The 18577-nt window shown below is 43.5% G+C and overlaps 1 protein-coding gene across 1 annotated transcript in view; it reads right to left on the bottom strand.

The window, feature by feature from the left end:
* The window catches only part of arhgap24 (Rho GTPase activating protein 24), a gene marked incomplete at both ends in the record, with an annotated part of 71843 nt that overhangs the window by 45912 nt on the left and 7354 nt on the right, over positions 1-18577 (bottom strand). The window contains one exon of the mRNA XM_080528706.1: positions 9215-9302. Coding sequence (XP_080384832.1) covers positions 9215-9302 — 88 coding nt within the window. The remainder of the gene's footprint in view (positions 1-9214; positions 9303-18577) is intronic.

Genomic DNA, 18577 nt, shown 5'->3' with positions numbered 1-18577 from the left:
ATTCCATGCATTCTACCGATTTCTACCTCCAACAGCCTCCCCTGTTAGCTCCTGCATAGGCCTATTCATGAAACCATTATGGACGCCGTAGGAAAGATCACCTGTAGACAGGATGAGAAAATGTCATCTTGACCTTCAAAAGGGTACGTTACACTGAAAAAAGGGAAAAAAAACATTCCCTTTTGTCCGTATAACAAAGGTGTCAGCTTTTGATTCAGTCTGACACACTAGGTAGTACATCTGACACTGTACCTCAGACGCTTGGCAGGGATGGCTGAGGTCACAATAGCCTGAGAGCATTTCTGTTAAAGAGCACCATGCACTCGCATGCAGGAGAGGATAAACTGACAGTCTTCATCCTCTCTGATATCAGCAGTCTACTCACTCTGCTGTTCTTGGTGCTACTCTAGATGTAGTAGGCTACTCTAGATCAGGGATTCATAAACTGTATGGTACAGGGGAGGCTGGGCTGATTGTAATGCAGGCAATGGAATACGTTTGATACCATTTGATTTCACATCATGTTTTTATATCATGTTTTATCATATCACTATTTGCACTTCAATGCTAAACTGCATTTCGTTGTCTGGTAGGCCTACTTGTACTCTGCAATGACAATAAAGTTGAATCTGATCTAATCTAATTCCTTATTCCATTCCATGCATTACAATGAGAACGTCCTCTGATTTCTACCTCCACCAGCTTCCACTGGTATGTAAACACCTTACATTAAGTTGCTTTAAAAACCTTTGTAGTGGCGCTGTAGTTACTCTTTAGTGTCAGGTGAATGTGGAGTGTGTACCGTGTCATCACAGCAAACTTAGAAACAGCGTGACTGATAGCCTCTCAGACCCTCTTCGTCTAGCCACAGATAACAATCCGCGTTCAACATGCGTGTGAGTCTGTCAGCCGCCCGGCCAATCATATGCGCCGACGTACAGGTACTGCACCCAGTCTAAACAACGCTAGCCATGCGTCAAATCTGCGTACGAACAATCCGTCTCAGTCAGATAAACGCCTTGATTGCTCTCTAACTAGATGTTTATATCGCATATCACGCAAAGCATGACAGGGCTAGTTTCACAAACATTCCGCGGCAGCCAGGCCCTATATGACAAGGATAGGAGATAGCGTCAGTGCGGGTGAGTAGGTGATAGACCGCTGAGTTACGGTCTATGCTGACAGGCTTTTTCTGCAGGTGTGTTTATGGTATTGGTAGACATACACAAGCAAGTTCAAGAGTATTATGTGTGTCTATGCAGGGTAGGCTGGTGGAGATAGACATCGGAGAAGGAGGGGCTCATTATAATGCATGGATGGCATTGGGAATGGAATGGTATCACAACACGACACCATTCCTCATTCCATTCCATTGCATTACAATGAGCCTGTCCTCCTAAAAAAAACACATTAAAAAGAGTCAAATAAAGTAATGAGCAAGCATCGTTTGTGTGTGTGCAAACCCGACTCTTCCTTTGTGACTTAAGCTTCAACGAACGCTGTTAGCACCACGACATCTCTGTACAGAGGAGCGTACAGAGATGGAAGTAGCTGGCGTTTCATCTATAGGGTGAGGAGGAGGAAGGTGCTGCCAAGATGTGAGAGCCTCCTCGGTCGTTTAGCACCCTCACTGTGCTCCTAGTCTGGCCCCCTGGCAGTCAACAGATACCTGGCATCTGCCCAGTCTACATCATTGCCCCCACAACACAATGGGCAGCTGTGTTTTCCGTCTTACGCCCCCCCACTTCCCCCCACGTCTCTTGCCCTGGCTCGTCTCTGACTCTCTCACTTTCTCTCGAGCCTTCTCTCTTTCTTTCTTTGGCTCTCCTTCTCATCCCTGTCTGTCTCTTTCTCTTGCTTGCTCTCTCCATCCCCCTCTCTCTCTCTCTCTCTCTCTCTCTCTCTCTCTCTCTCTCTCTCTCTCTCAGACTCTCTCTCTCTCTGGCTCTCTCACTTCCTCTGGCTGCCTCACTCCCATCCCTCCTCTCTCTCGCTCTCTCTCTATCCCCTCCCTTTTCCTCCTCTCTCTCTCTCTCTCTCTCTCTCTCTCTCTCTCTCTCTCTCTCTCTCTCTCTCTCTCTCTCTCTCTCTCTCTCTCATCCTCTCTCTGTTCAAGCAGACCCAGATGGTCCTAGCCTTCTCTCTGTGTTGTGTTCACTGTGCTCCAGGGCCAGATTTAGACCGAATGGAATTTGTTTGTTAAGTTTTCCTCTCATTCACTCTCTGCTTCTCTTTAGGTTCTTTATGAGCTGCTTCATCGGCTGCCCCCTTGTTTTTCCTTTACCATCGATACAGGGAGGAAGTGCATGCCATGGTGAGCCAGTAGCATTTTGGCACAGAAACGATTGAGAAATGACTGATTGAGACTTTCCTGTAGTATTTTTTATTTTATTTTATTTGACGTAACCCATGGGAGTGTTATTGACCCATTAGAAACGCTGTTGATGATGTATACAGAACAGAATTAAAAGTTATTTTCCACACATTTTGGAGTGCATGAATTCATTTATGACATCTCTGCTGCTTTGTGATATGGCCAGAACATGCCCACAGACTTTTATGGAGTGATAAGAAAGCTCCCTACAAACTTTTTAATGCTATTCCTATAAAGTGGCCACAGGGACTGTATGGTTTATATGGACTGTGTAAGCTAGACTGCTGTGTTTCACTGTGAAAGTTTAAGCCCAGCAGTGGCAATCAACACGCTGTACTTTCCCTACCAAAATAACTTGTAGCAGATGGGGGGTGGAGGGGAGGTGTGTAAGTGTGTGTGTGTGTGTGTGTGTGTGTGTGTGCATACGTCCGTGCATGTGTGTGTGTGTGTGTGTATGTGTGAGCGTTCATGCACGTACGAGTGTGTATGTGTGTACGCGCTTCCATTCATGTGTGTATGTATGTGTGTGTGTGTGTGTGTGGGAGGGGGGTGTACTCAGCTGGCTGCTGATGACAGTTGGCTGTGGGTGCGGGGGACAGGCCGTGAGTCTGTGTTTCTGTAATAATCAGTGGCCTCTATGGTGGCTACATTCCACAGCCTCTGCAGCATGGTGTGAGACTGGGGGGGGGGGGGGCACTAACTCAAGCCTGACTGACGGGCTGCTTAATAACATTGTTCCTGACAGCAAGCTGGCTAGCAGGAAATCAATGGGCCAGTCAGCGGCTCTGCCTCTACACACAGCTGATGAGATCCCAGGTGCAGGGCTACTAGGGGGGTTTGCTGTCCGGAGGAAGGAAATAGACAGAAATATTGGAATCGGGATTCCTCATTGTGGTGTTGCGGTTGTGTAGTGATCAGTGAAGTAGTGACTTGCATAGCGTCGCATTGGTAAGCCGTATGAATCGATAGGTCATATTTGTCTCTCATTGTTGTGATCTATTCATTTATTCTAGTATTTGTGTCATTCTGCACTGTTGCCACCTGAGATAGGTTGTATTATATGTTTTGACGAAGGAGCTTCCTCTGAAACGCGAATAAAACTTTGCTGAAGGGATCACGTTGCCGTGCAGAACCTGGTAAGAATACTTGATATTCCATGGATTGAGCACCTATCCAGCGGTCCAACTGAAATTGGAAAGAGCCTTGTGTGCCAGCACTTTTATGCAGCACTTTTATGCAACCTCTGCAAGGTCATACTTTTATAGTCTTGGGATACTGTCACACGGCACCATTTGGGAATATTGAGGGTATTAACTATCAATAATATCATGGTGCAGGTGCACAGACCCAAGATTATTTGGACCAAGTCATGGTGTAGTCACTGAATTACAAGTGAAAGAGAAATCGGTCCATATGACACTTGGAAAAATGAAAACTTGGCTTCATGAAAATAAAGTTCCCATAGCACCCGAGTCTGACAGCTCCGCAATTACAGGTGGAGAGAATTCAATCTGTGGCATTTCAAATTCACTCTGGCCCAATCTTTCTCAGGTAATACACAGCCAACCCCAGAGGACTAATACTGATAAAATATTGTTTTCTATACACGTACAGTGGAGTGGTGGTGGGTTTGTCTCTCTCTAGGCTGTAAATATGGTCACGCTGTATTTCATTGTATTTCTACCACAATATCTCCCCAATGTTGCAGAAAACATCTCGATAAGCCATGGCATGTGTATACCTGTACAGTCACTATAGCTCAGTCAATGATATTTCAGATGATTTTATGTCTAAAAACAGTGCATAGCTACCATATCTACTTCACGAAAAACCTTGAAGTGAATAGACTTTTGATAACAGCCAACATCAGCACAAACTCTGCCAACTACAGAGTTGTGAGCCAATGAGGCATGTATGTGCTCTGGACATGGCAACCCAGAATGCTCTGCTTCATACTGTTAATTTATTATATATTAATATATTATTTATAGGGTTGTACCAGATGCCCAGTCCTGATCCACCTCTGTTCACTCAACATGGGTCAGACATATGACACATGGATGCCCTCAGCCTGGAGGAGCAGAGAGAGAGAGAGAGAGAGAGAGAGAGAGAGAGAGAGGGAGAGAGAGAGAGAGAGAGAGAGAGAGAGAGAGAGAGAACCTTGCCCACCATGCCAGATGAAAGGCCCACTGTGTGCCCGCCGTTCTTGTGTTCAATCTATTGTGCTACATCAGCCACTTTCAGTGAAATGCGTAAGAGGATGGACAGATGTTCTTGAATACTCTGTGTAAAGCAGCCGTTGATGTCCCCGTGCACTGTACTGTAGGAAAAATGTACTTTTGGGGGGCTGGGGCCAATGGCTAGGACCAATGTGACTATGTGGGATGTTAATTCAATCAACTCAGAAATATGTGACAGTAGCTGGTGAAAGCGGTCAGCAACTGACCATCTAGTTAGTGTAGGGTAGTGGGGATTACTCACCGAATCCATTGCGAGTGTGTCATTGATTATGTTTTATTTGTTTTAATTTTTAATGTTTACCTTTTTTCTGAATAAAAGTCAGAACATTTTGATTGGTTACCAACTTGTTTCCGCTTTCAACAGCTGCTGTCACTATGATGGTTATGAAACTATGAAGTTGATGCTGTAGATTTTCACTTCTTTAGACAGTTTCTCTTGTTACATACAGTATAGGCCATGAATGTGTGCTGTATAGTTCCCCTAGTTGTGTCATAAAGCCTGGATACAAAATAAGCTAATTTGCTGTTGGATGCAAATTAGCACAAAGCCCTACGCTCTCTAGAGGCTTGGACAGGGGAGACAATGACTGATGCTTAGGGCCGATAATGTAGTTAAACTAGGAACGAACGATAGAAACAAGTCCAAGGTCAACTTAATCCCATTTGTTATACCGCTCCTGACAAATCTACACTATCTTTATCCATTATGATTACAGGGCATGCCATTGTAAGGCTAAAAGCCCTGTAATGCTCTACCACACTGAATATTATATATAACCCCTAATATTAATTATGAGGGGGAAAAAGCTCTTAAATAGAGTACTCTGCTCTTTCACAAAATACTATATATAGGAATACTATATATAGGAATACATTACCATACTGGAAATGTAATATTTGTATAGGCTACTGTCTCTCAGATCCTTTGTAATCTGACGTGGGCACACAATGCCAAGCAGTCCTGCGGTTCGAGGCGCAGCAGCTTGTTATGACCCTGACTTTGACTTTGACGGTTACCCCGACCCCGCCTTGCCCCATTCCCGTCAGCTACTTGTCAAACATTAACCCCTTATATAAAATGAGCGGTGCTGTAAATCGCTCAGGCATATGACCTCCCTGTTGTCTGGTGTCTGTCTGCCAGTGCCGGGAGTTATTTGGCTCGCTCTGTGTGTGTAAGGAAGGAGACATAATAAATGCTCCTCTTCTGTCTGTAATTAAGCCATAGCCAAATGTGAGAATAATAATTCAACACCACCCTCAAAGAATAATCCCATTAAACTCCCATTATAGATCCCCAGCCACTGGGGGCTCCTGCGGTAAGAGCCGGGGCGTTGGCAGACACACACACACACACACACACACACACACACACACACATGGTAGCAGGTGTTCTTCTAAACCACCCAGTTTCGCTTCCTCAAACCTTCCTCACCCACTACTTACCCAGTGAAAACACACGCATCAATGCCTAGTTTCTGAGAAGTGATACAACCGTCTGCTCGGCATTGTGAAACAATGTCTTATTACAAAGAAAGGAAATGTACTGTTGCCTGAGCTATTTTCAGGTGCTATAGTATTATTTGCATTAGTGTTGGTGTTCCAAATGAAAATAATACTACACTGACACGGTAGGAGTACTGATTAGTATGTCACTATATCCATAGTGCTTGGCTTGTCAAAACACAGTGTTTGAAACACTGACTGATGTGCTGGACAGCTACAGCTGCCCTAATCGGCAAATCCTTCAAACGTCTGATTTATTTATGAAAATAGCTACTTTATCATTCTGTGTCACTGGCAGGCTAGGACAACAGACGGAACGATTCATAAGAGGAGAGATGGGCTAACTTCAGAAGCTGATTAAAAACTATATTCACGCTCCTCTGCGGATCATATTTATCATGCAGGTCAGGTGTTGTTTAATATTGAAATCTAATTAAAATCTTCACCATGGCCCTTGTTTCCACATGGCCCAGTTCAGATTTATAGCTGAAGGACAAAACATAGCTTGAATATTATTAGAAACGAAGGTTCTCTTACACTGACTCTCTCTGTGAGTCATCGATGTGAAAAGAAAAGGTGCAAAAGCTTTGTAGGCTTTAATGACTTGCTATGTTCAGTAAGTTGGACCAACGCCCTTATGTGATGCTCTGAGATCTGGGCATTCCATAAGACCTAAAACCAAGTTCTCTCTTTTCTAATTTGAAACACCTGCTGCTCTATATGTCATTGTTTATGTGCCAACAGGACAGAACACATATGGATATATGTAGGGTTCGGTCCCCCTCTAAACTAAAGCCTTATGTTCCATCTCTCATACTGTATAACATAAACCTTCATGTACAATAGGTGGAATTATTCATATTGTGTTGACAGGATAATGCACTGGGCTCAGCGTTTCCCAATTTTCAGCAATAGAAAATCTCCTCTCCCTGTTTTTCTGGCAGGAAAACCACATTCACACAACTCCCAATGGGTGAGACAACAGGGCCAGAAACCTGTTGCCCACACACACACACACACACACACACACACACACACACACACACACACACACACGCACACACTCTTCACGCACGGTTGTGTGTTCCAAACTTCCAAAAGTCCACCATGTTTAGTTGAAGGGGACACATCTACAGTATGTGTGACTTGCAAATCATTAAATACTATAACCGACAAGGTCATAAACCTCCAAATGCAGGCTGTACTGTATTTCACCAACTAAAGCTGTAATCAGGCACGGTTCAGCCTGGGGAGGGTAATGTGAACTTTGAGGCTACAGCCACCTGCACTGCACTCACAGCCTCCCATTACAGCGACCAACGCACAAATAGATGGACTGAAGGGCACATTGTATTGGATGGAAATAAACAACAGATATTGTACAACCGATATGAGAGCAAGTCTCGATTCTCGATTAGATTTCCTTCAGAAAGAAACCCGGGGGGGGGGGAACACACACAAGGGAGGAGAAGATGAGTGCGTAGGGGTCAGTGCACACATCCGTTGCCCTCTACCACGCATCCGACAGATCGATTGGAGAGTCGGTCACGCATTCCCCCAAAGGCCAGCTGAGGACTGCAGTCTTCCAGCTACGGCCCGTGTTTAGAAATCCATTCCCTGGACTCACATTCCCCGCATTGCTTTTCCTGGGAAAATGGACTCCCTTTTCTCCTCAGTGAAGACTCTATCCAAGGCCATCCTGACTGCAGGGGTTGTAGTTTGTGACTGTGTGTGTGTGCGTGCGTGTGTGTGTGTGTGTGTGTGTGTGTGTGTGTGTGTGTGTGCGTGTGTGTGTGTGTGTGTGTGTGCGTGTGTGTGTGTGTGTGTGTGTGTGTGTGTGCGTGCGTGGCTCACCATTAAGCTACTGAGCTTACGAAGGTCGAAGGATGTGTAACCAAGGTAACTTGTCATAAACCCCACTAGTAGCAGCCAGTAGCAGAACTCAAACAAAAGCAGACTGCATCAGCCAATGATGTACCCAAAGTGAGTGCAATATCAAAACACATCAAGTGTGCCTCTTACAATTGTTTTTGTCAGGATGCTTTCAACAGTGAAGGTTACATTTTAAAGCAGGAGTGAATCTTGACATTGATGGTACTAAGATAGGTAACTAATGTGCTACAGTGATGCCAACTTAAATGACAACCTCCTTTCAATTGAAATCTTTCTACATTCCTTTATGCAGTGCCTTCTGAAACTACATGACCTGGAGCTGGACCCTCATTTGTAACAACATGTATCTAAGGAATGTCTCAATGCTAGCTTGGCTCTCTCACACACATCACTAGGACATCTGTCCACAGTGTTGAGTGTGATTCATTGTCTGCCGCAAGGCAAGAGGGATGAGAGGGACATTCTGTACTGGTCTCACTAGAATACTTAATTTCCTGTCTCTTAATACTGCACCACACAGACTACAAACACGCAAAGGCTAGCAGATTGACTAACACAGTAGCTAGCGCAGTGACTAGTGCAGCAGCTAGTCCAGCGCCCAGACCCTAGGGATTAGGTCTAGGAAAAAAACGGTTCATTAGCAGCACCAGTAAGAACTCATTCATCTCCTTAGCTCACTGTCCAACAACTCAAATAGGCTACAGGCCAACCTTGAAACCTCACTTGACTGACTGGCGATTTAATCAAACCAATAACATTGTTTTCTGTGGAACATCAAAGCATGTTTGAAGAAATGTGACTAATTACAGTCGGCAATAATTATTGGGTGGCTCAAAAGAAAACTCAATTTGATTTTAATTAAAGAAAGTGTTTTTTGTTTTGTTTTTTTAATGTTATTTTCCTGCAGGGGTTTGATTAAATGTACCCATTAGATGTCTGTGTCAGTAGTGTATTGATAATGCACAAACACGTTGACAAGATCTTGATTATTATATATGTTGTGTTGGAGAGGTGGGGGTGCTGTGACATGTCTCCAAACACCGTCAATTGCAGGCCATGGAACTGTAATTTGTTCTGTCACAATCTCAACCTATTGTCACTGTTATCATGATGTCCTTGAAGTCACATCTTTCTGGTGAATAATACAATTTACTCTGCCTTGAAAGATAAAATAAATTAAAAAGTGCTACATTTTCTTTCTTACCTGCAACAACCTCAAACAGAAATTTTCCAGCCTCGTCCCCATTGGTTGGATGCTCTGTAACTTTGTTTCCAGGTAGGAAAATGGTACCCTAGAGCAAAGGAAGAGGACAGAGAGAATTCAGAGACAATACGGTTGATTGAGTGAACCTACAGTATACCACAACTATTAATCTGTTCATATTATTCATATTTCTATCGACACACTCAACACTCAAGCTCACTTGGACTATCTCAGTTACTCTGGTAATGATGTGTTTACATATACAGTATACAGCAAACATGCCACTGACATATTAGTGTAGCACAATATGCAGTGTAATCTAGTTCAGTCAGGTTTGTGCAAAGTTTGCACCTTTGGAGACTTTCTGGTACGATGGAAGTTGCTCTTCTGAACCGAACTCAGCACTGTTCGGAATGATTAACATAAAGAAATATGCTTAGCTACTGAAGCGTTTGTTAGAAGAATCCGGTTGAGTGGACAGTATCCGCAACTCTACGAGGGGGCAGGAGGCTGTTTATGTCTCCCTAGGGGGTCTGGGTGACAGAGTTGAGCTGTTATTAAAGTGACAAAGTGGCAGTATTATGGAAAAAGCCCCTCCTCAGCCTGTTTGTCCGGACTGGACTAATAGATCAGTGTTTGACACCAGACGAGCTCTCCTGCTTTAAATAGTCATAACATCAGCATGTTCCCATCCCCACAACAACCTTTGCCAGCTATTAATAGAGCTTGCTCTTGGTTTGCACTTCTGGCAGTTCCTCTCTGCTCTAGTTTTATACTCTTCTTCCGTGGTGCTTATTGTAGTTCCACTTCCCCCTTCCTTAAGCAGCACCGCAGCACTATCAGTGGCAGGGGAGGCTGGTGGAGGTAGAAATCGGAGGACGGGCTCATTGCAATGCATGGAATGGATGGAATGAGGTACAGTACATGTGTTTGATACCATTCCTCATTCCATTACAAGCTTTACAGTGAGCCTGTCCTCCGATTTCCACCTCCACCAGCCTCTCCTGATCCGTGGTGAAGAGTTGGTTTCAGGACTCAACACATTCACAATACATGTATCAAAATGCATAAGTATAACTGCATCATATAATACTATCCAAGTTTGATTTGGAAGTTCACTGTCTTTGCGATACTTTGCAAGGAATGACTCACAGTGTAAATCACATCAATTAAAGATGAGTATAACTCTAACACACAGCACACACAATCTATTAATACAATGATTCTTTGTGCTTAGAGATTGATTTCACAGAGTTGCATTGGAGGCAGCAGATTAGGAGGATTAGGACACTATTAAGAGGATATTAGGTAAGTGAGATCAGTATTTTCTTTTAAATCATTTTATAGACTAGCCTGATGGTGTCCTTATTGTTTTTAATGTATTGTGTTTTACTGTTACTGTTTTCCTACTGATATTTTACTTGTATTTGTATATTTGTTTATTTACACACGTGTAAAGCACTTTATAACACTGTTTTGAAAGGTATAAATAAAGTTAATAAATTATTATTATTTAAATTAAAAAATTAAAAAATATATGTAATATACCGTAGGTATGTATCTGTGACCAGTGTGCACTTAGAGCCAGTGTGGTATGCATGTGTGTCATGTCTCTCTATGAACAGAGAGACTCTTCTAATAGAATGGCCAGCGGATTAGATTACCAAAGATAATAGATGATGTATAATTAGACCGCTCGTATTGCTGTAACATATGAAACATTAGTGGACAGCTGGGACGAGGCAGACTCAGTGTCTTCCTTTCACTCATAGATATATGACCAGATTATGCATACGTAAGACCTCTCGGTTGTAGGAACATGCTTCGTACAGTACGTGGATGATTACACTGATGTGGACCTAATGTCTCTCTAGGAGATTACAGTGCATTCATGCCATGTTGAATTGATTAAAATTGACCTTATAACTCAAATCATGGATAGATCATTTACCTTAGAGAATAATTTACCTTACATAGATGAACCTAGAATCACCCTTCGGGACCCAGCACAGTAAATAAACTCATTTTCAAAGGATCCTGAGAGTACCTGAGTCTTTTCTATGTAGACAGCAAGTGGCATTTCACTCTTCGAACTTTGGCCGATCTACTAATACCATGTGCTTACCATTAAAACGGCCTCTTATCTTGAGGAGGCTCTAATATGTCCAAGATGTGTATCGGTGGCGGGTGGCGGGTGCCGGCGTTAAAGGCCCGTAAACATTTACAAGATCTGAAGGCAGTTTCCTGCTGAGAGAAAGCCTTTAATGATGCATGACTGTGACTATGGAGCAGGAAGCGGAAACTGTACCTGAAAGCCCCATCTGAGGTACATTAATGAGACTCATAAAGATGGGCACAGGCTTGCCCCATAATGGAGGGAGAATGGGGGGAGGTGGGGACAGGGTGGGGGGGGGACGTACGGGATGACTTGTTTGATGTGGTCAACCGGATCTGCCTAGCGTCAACGTCCAGACCGGAAGCAAAGCGAGCCACTCAGCACTTCATCCCCTAGTGACAGGAGGCTCTCATTTGCAGGCTTGCCCTTTAACCTCTGGGCTCTTAGTGAACACGGAACAAAACACATCAAAAGGCAACGCTCTCTACTCCTTTTTTGTTACCACCTTTTTCCATCAACATGGGGCGGCATGGGGGGTGGGGGGTGGGGCCTATACAATTAAGCACTGCTTTGAGGCACAACAACAAAACCCGCAGGCCTCTAGAGGATGACTTCAACCTATAAAAATCCATGTCTTGACACACCCATAGTGACTGTTGAGGCGTGCTGGTTGTTTGTGGCTGCAGAGTGCCCAGAGTACAGTACAGTACTGGAAAAGCCCTACTGTAAAACCCACAACAGCAGGACTCTCATTATTGCCCCACCACCTCACACATGCCACACTTTCCATAATAACACCCTCTAGTCTGCCGTTGTTTAGCTGCTGCAGACACAGCAGGCAGGGGTTACCTAACCCAGCGCAGTGACCCAGCTCGGTGACACTCTTAGGTCAGTCATCAACCCTCCGAGCCATGATCACCGTCTTGTTGCTGGGTCTGTTTCTGGGGCTGTTGCTGGGGGACAGCAGTTCAGATCTCAGCGTGTCGTCGCACCTCGCCACCCTCTGCAGCCCGGGCTGTTTTATTACGCTCATTATTATTACGCATAGACAGACAAACTGTGACAGGCTGGCTGGGCTAGCGCCACACAGATAAGCTAGCTTAGTTTAGCTTAGCCTAGCCTAGCGCATGGGAAGATGTTCCATCTATTCCCCCCTGAGGCACTCCGAACTCTGGACGGATAACAAAGGGATGGGCTGAGATAGAGTGTGGGAATACTGGGGGAAACGGAAATATGATATCACATACACAGCTCCAGATAGCTATCGGCTTTGGTGCATGTTTTCTGACTGATAGTAGAGGTTAGCACAATGTCATGGAATGGGTAACCTCGTCCCCAGGCTATTGGGGCGCAGGGCGGAAGTGTCTGGGAATGAGACTAGGGAGTGGGTTTCCCCCTCTAAACAAGACATTAAGAATATAGAGTCATCATTATGTCATTGGTATTTCCTACTAATGAGAATCTGTGGTGAAGAATTTGTTATTCCTCAAAACCCATTGAGAAAAAGCTGAACATGTCGAACTCCCCAGATAAGATAAGAGACTGCCTTAAGAGTTTGTTTATTAAAGACCATGGGAGGATGAGGGAACTGTAGAGAAATTAAAGTCTACTGTGGAGAACTGATAGAATTCAAATGGCAAACAGCTGAATGTAAATGGTCATTGCCTCAGTGGAGTTAATTAGAGACTGGCCATAGCTGAGCTTAGTCCCATAAAAAAGACATTAACTTTGACCGTTTGATCACTGGCCTTTTCATTCAATCATCACTGCGGTCCCAATGCCCTAGACTTGACTTTAGGCATTAGAAGTATAACCCAAGAGCACTCAAACCTGCCCTCAGGCTACTGGACCTGATTACTAGTACACCAAATGTTTGTGTGTGTGTGTGTGTGTGTGTTTGCGTGTTTGTGTGTTTGTGTGTGTACTGTGTCTTTAACAATGCCTGCCCCCCCCCTCCCTGTATATTACAGACTAATCACTCGAACACACCAAGTTGCTCTAATTGTTTTGCATCCTCTTATTAAGAATTCAGACTCCTGCAGATCTTAATGTAAAAGTATGTTAGACATGAAATGGCAGGTATTGCGCATTTGCCAACATCATAATTGAACGTCAAAAGCAATTGTACCTAATACTGTGAGTGATGTTACCATTTAGCTGGGCTCATTTTTCCAAACCATCCAATTCTGTCAGACCGACAGAGAGGCCAACCCAATTACCCAAGTCATCTCGTAAATGTAGGAAGAACAGTTTTAGGGGATAGAATCTTTTTGGCATGGAGAAAATAGCTGTAATACCTTAAGAGCAGTATCAAGAGCAAGATAGCAGTAGCAGTTCAAAAATGTGATTAACCTCAACTTTCCATTATATCTGGGCTCTTTCATTCGATTCCTCCATTCCACCACTTCAGTTTTTATACAATCTTCCACACTCAAATATGAGGTCCATCTCGGGCACTACTTCTATATCGCTTCAGGACTTTAAATTCTTCCTCCCTGCTGGAAGTTCTATGCCATTCTGTCTTGGATGACACCTATTGCCTTCAATTTCACACAGACACGTGTGCTAGACATGCAAATAGCCTGTAAATTCCCACCTAAATACTCAACAGATATGATGTGTTGATGTCGATGTCTCCACTGCAGCAGAAATAGAAGATGGCTTCTCTCTCCGAAGGGGTCTTTGATGTTGAATGTGATCCTCTAGGTGAAGTGCAAAGAGCTCCTCAGAGCAAAACTCTGTCTCCACATCTGTGCTCTGGGAGTCAGCTACCTGTGTCTTTAACATCTGGTGCCAGCCACAGATGATTAGTGAAAATAATCTTCCTTCTTCTAGCACTACAACTGCCGATGGCCCCTGGCCCAAGCATAGATTACTTTTTTCTGCTATGACTGGTAAATAGATGATTCACATACTTAGTCAAATGTATTTGTGAGTCGCTTTGACAAAAGGTGTCTGGTAAATGCCTACAATGTAATGTAATGGTGACAGCGGGAGGGTATCTTTGTGCATGGTACAGTTTACCATGTGTTCTTAACTTCTAGAACATATTCTAAAGGTCTTCTTCACTTTTAGAACTTTTTTCTTTTTTTTTACAGTAGCTCCACAGTCAGTGACACCAAAGACAAGATTCGATCCCCAGATAATGTGTTATATTTGATATTTGAAACATAATACATTATGGATAGGAAGGAGAGTGTGTGAGCATGCAGATGAGATCAACACTACACTGGGGGAGGCTGGTGGAGGTAGAAATTAGAGAATGGGCTCATTATAATGCATGCAATGGTATCGGACATGTTTGATACCATTCATCCTTGCATTCCATGCATTACAATGAGCCCATCCTCTGTTTTCTACCTCTACGAGTCTGTCATACAAATCAAGTATCAGCGCTACGTTGTGAGTGTATGAGTTAGCCATGCTACTTTGCTTATTACTGTGCAAGCCTAAAGACACCTCTCATATCTTCAAATATATATTCAGTAAGTTAGCATAAGTCCATAAGGCTCTGGCTCACCAAGCATGCAAATGACCAAAACACTAATAATATGAGTAACCAGGAGGCAGCTTCCCTACTCTCTGCCTACGCCTGTGGTGCCGTAGTTTGATTAGATTTACACTGAGTACACACTTCCAGTACATGGAGTCCATGGGAGGTTGGTAGAGGCAGAAATCGCAGGACATGCTCATCGCAATGCATGGAATAATTTATAATAATAATTTTGCCATTTAGCAGACGCTTTTATCCAAAGCGACTTACAATTACGAATTACAGGGACATTCCCCCTGGAGTAACTGAGGGCTAAGTGCCTTACCCAAGGGCACACTAGTAGTGGTGTGGTTTCAGGCGGGATTTGAACTCACAACCTTCCGATCCCAAGTCCAACTCACTATCCACTAGACCACCACTACCCCCCATAGAATGAGGAACAGTATCAAACATGGAGTCTGTGGGAGTGGCGCTATACAAGCTGCCTCGGTGCATCAGCACAGCCCTATAAGCACCGCACCGCAGCAGCACTGAACTCACTAAGTAGACAGTCATTACTGCGCTCACATTATTTTATTATTCATTATTATTTCTTTCATTAAGAACACAGTCCTTGCACTGTGGCCATGAGAAAGGCCAGAGGCATTACAACACAAACAATCGACAATGGAGGTTTACTGAAATGAAGTGAATGAATGAATGAACAAATGAATGATTAATGGATAAACAAACTCAAGGAGTGTAGCCATATTGGATGATGTGAAACATTTAATGAAATAAAAACTCTACTGACTTGTGCCCTTTCTCCAAAATGGAGAGACCAAGGAACTATGGCAACTAAGGCGAGAAACTAAGGCTAGCTGGGTTGTGAAATATCTGCTCAGTTTGCTGTGTACACCCTGGCAACAGTACTAGATTTACAACGGGTCCATAGAGGCTTCATTGGTCCAGTCACGAGCCACGGCTACCACAGTGCCCTCACAGCAAGAGCTAGCCTCGTCATCATACCCCCTGGGTTACAATGCAGCACACTGGCACACAGTGTGAAAGACCAAGCCTGCTCTCTACCATGAATATCATATCACCAATGATAAGAAATATGTAAAAGTACGGTGCACATTCACACTAATTCATAAGTAATCGTTTCAGTGATATCCGTCTGATTGGCTCATTACTGTTGAGAGGCAGAACATGAGGAAGTATCAATTGCGGCAATGAATACAGATCTGATGTCTAATCTAATCCTTGCTGAGAAGATTTTCTAAATTGAATCAAAACCAAGGATAACACCGTCCAACATGATGGTTAGCAACTTTATTTCGTTGCTCATCAAGATGCAAGTGCGTTTTGCAAGGCTAATTTATGTAAGCGGGATAATTAGATCGGAGGGAGTTTGAAGCTAACACGAATACACGATGCTAATTGCTTCTAATCTTGGTGTCACACTGTCGTTTTTTAAGCAGGGGTGCAAGAAAGGAATAAATGAATAGAAAACACAACCTCTGCAGTCCCTTTGGACCACCAGGAGGGATAGAAAGTCTGATTAAACAAACAGTCCTGGGGTAATAGAATGCAAATTGGCCAACAAGAAAGGACAGCAAAACCAACTTCAGTATCTTAGTTAATTGAGCTCCACACAGATGAAAAGATATTTGTCTTAGATGTGTTTATTGATCAATGATTGAATGAATGTGCAGATAAGAAAAGTAGAATGTTAGAGTGTGAGTGAGTGAGTGAGTGAGTGAGTGAGTGAGTGAGTGAGTGAGTGAGTGAGGAAGCGAGTGAGCACTGAGTCACTGTGTCACTGTTGCATTTGTGTGCAGCAGTCTGACAAAGTAGATCTACATAACATCTAGCTAAAGTAGTCTTTGTTTGGGGAATGAATATTAAATATTAAATATTGAATGAATATTGCACCTTCATTAATTGGTGCTATACGAATGCAGATCATAGTGTGTGTTTGTGGGGGGGGGGGGAGCGAGAGTGAGAGTGAGAGAGAGAGAGAGAGAGAGAGAGAGAGAGAGAGAGAGAGAGAGAGAGAGAGAGAGAGAGAGAGAGAGACAGACACAGACAGACAGAGAGAAAGAGACTGTGATGGAAAGTAGAGAGAGAGAGAGAAAGTAGAAAGAGAGAGAGAGAGAGAGAGAGAGAGAGAGAGAGAGAGAGAGAGAGAGAGAGTGGCTGGATAAGATGGGGAATAAGGGATTAGTCATGAGAGGGGGAATAGAGAGAGTTACGATCATGCTATGATGATGGAGTAGACTCTATCTGTCCAGAATACTAATTACATTCTACTTCCCTGCCCCCCTGTTGCCTCAGCTAGACATGTCCTCCTTACCCAGCCTCTCCTGCAGAGAGTCACTGGTGTGGAACTGTACAGGCAGGGGTGGAGGGAGAGGGGAGGAGTTGTGGAGGGAGGGATGGGCTATTGAGATGTAATAACTCGTCAGAACGTCCTTGGAGGGAATACATTGTATGGTCTGAAAAGGAATTTTGATAAGCATATCTGATAGATTGATACAGTGGAACTCAAGATCACCTCATAGAGCATAAACGCCTAACAAAGGAGCAAAGACTAACTAAAAGAGGGCTACTGGGGAAATGTAGGCGTCACCGACTAGACTGTGAATGGTACAGTAATTAAGATGCATGAACAATGTAGGCTTTACAATGCTATAATGATACCATAGTAAACACAAGTACTATATTAAACAATACCATAATTACATTGGAATACGTACATTGTATCACAAGTCAGATCCCAAGATTCTATATCTGAAGAAACCACTCCTGTATCCCACTTCTTCAGTTTAAAAATAATCTGGCTGGTAATTATTATTGAACACGTCTGCTCCGTGTGCAGCCACAGGGACCTTGCTCATGTTTTAAAGATATCACCTCGTAGTTCTGTGGTTTTCTAAAGTATATTCCTCCTCATCTATCAGGCTAGTACAGCTCCTACAAAAGCTGAAAACAGCAGTGTTACAAAACCAGCAAGATCTCCGGAAGGATACCTGCCAACAACACTATTTAGACTTAACCTATTACCCAGTTCCTTGGCATACGCCTCTCTGACACACACCTCTCCTTGACGTACCCTTGGCCCCAGCTCCTGCCCTGTCTCTTTCCTGGCTGACATACAACTCCCTTAACCTACAGTATAGCTTCACCTCAATCTTCGGATACGACCCTGGTTTATACAATACATGCATGCCAAATACCTACAACGAATAGAGTGCACTGTGAGGTTAAGAGACACTTATTCTCTAACTTCTGCATTGCAGGTTTTTTCTGAACACTATTTGCACAGTAGAGGGGTGCGTGGGATAGAAATGCTGACAGGTTTTGAGTGAGTAATAGAAGCTCATTGGATCAGACATGGTCTTTGGCCTTAGAACACCCCTACTGTCTATAATACCAGTGTAGAGGTCTATTGATCTCATACAGTACTGCGCAGCTCCAGAACCACAGCTAGCATCCCGTTAGCACAGCTAGACATTGACAGCAAGGGCATAGGTTCAGTCTCAACATCGGTAGGGACACAACAACTGAAGGATCTAATAATGCCAATGAGTTTGTTTAAATATTGGATTGGGCATGAACCTACCGTCCATATGCAAACCTATGCCCTTGATTGGCAGTGCACATAATCAACAGTCTCTCTCTTGCTAGTTCAGTGAATTACTAGAATAGGTTACATTCTTTTAGATACTTTATTATGTGTCGAAGCAGAAATTTGTATTGCATTGGACAT

The sequence above is a fragment of the Nansenia antarctica genome (assembly GCF_963989245.1).
Source record: "Nansenia antarctica genome assembly, chromosome: 4".
In the NCBI taxonomy this organism is placed as follows: Eukaryota; Metazoa; Chordata; class Actinopteri; order Argentiniformes; family Microstomatidae; genus Nansenia; species Nansenia antarctica.
The sequence above is the reverse complement of the archived record's forward strand: the minus strand, read 5'-3'. Positions and strand labels throughout refer to the sequence as shown.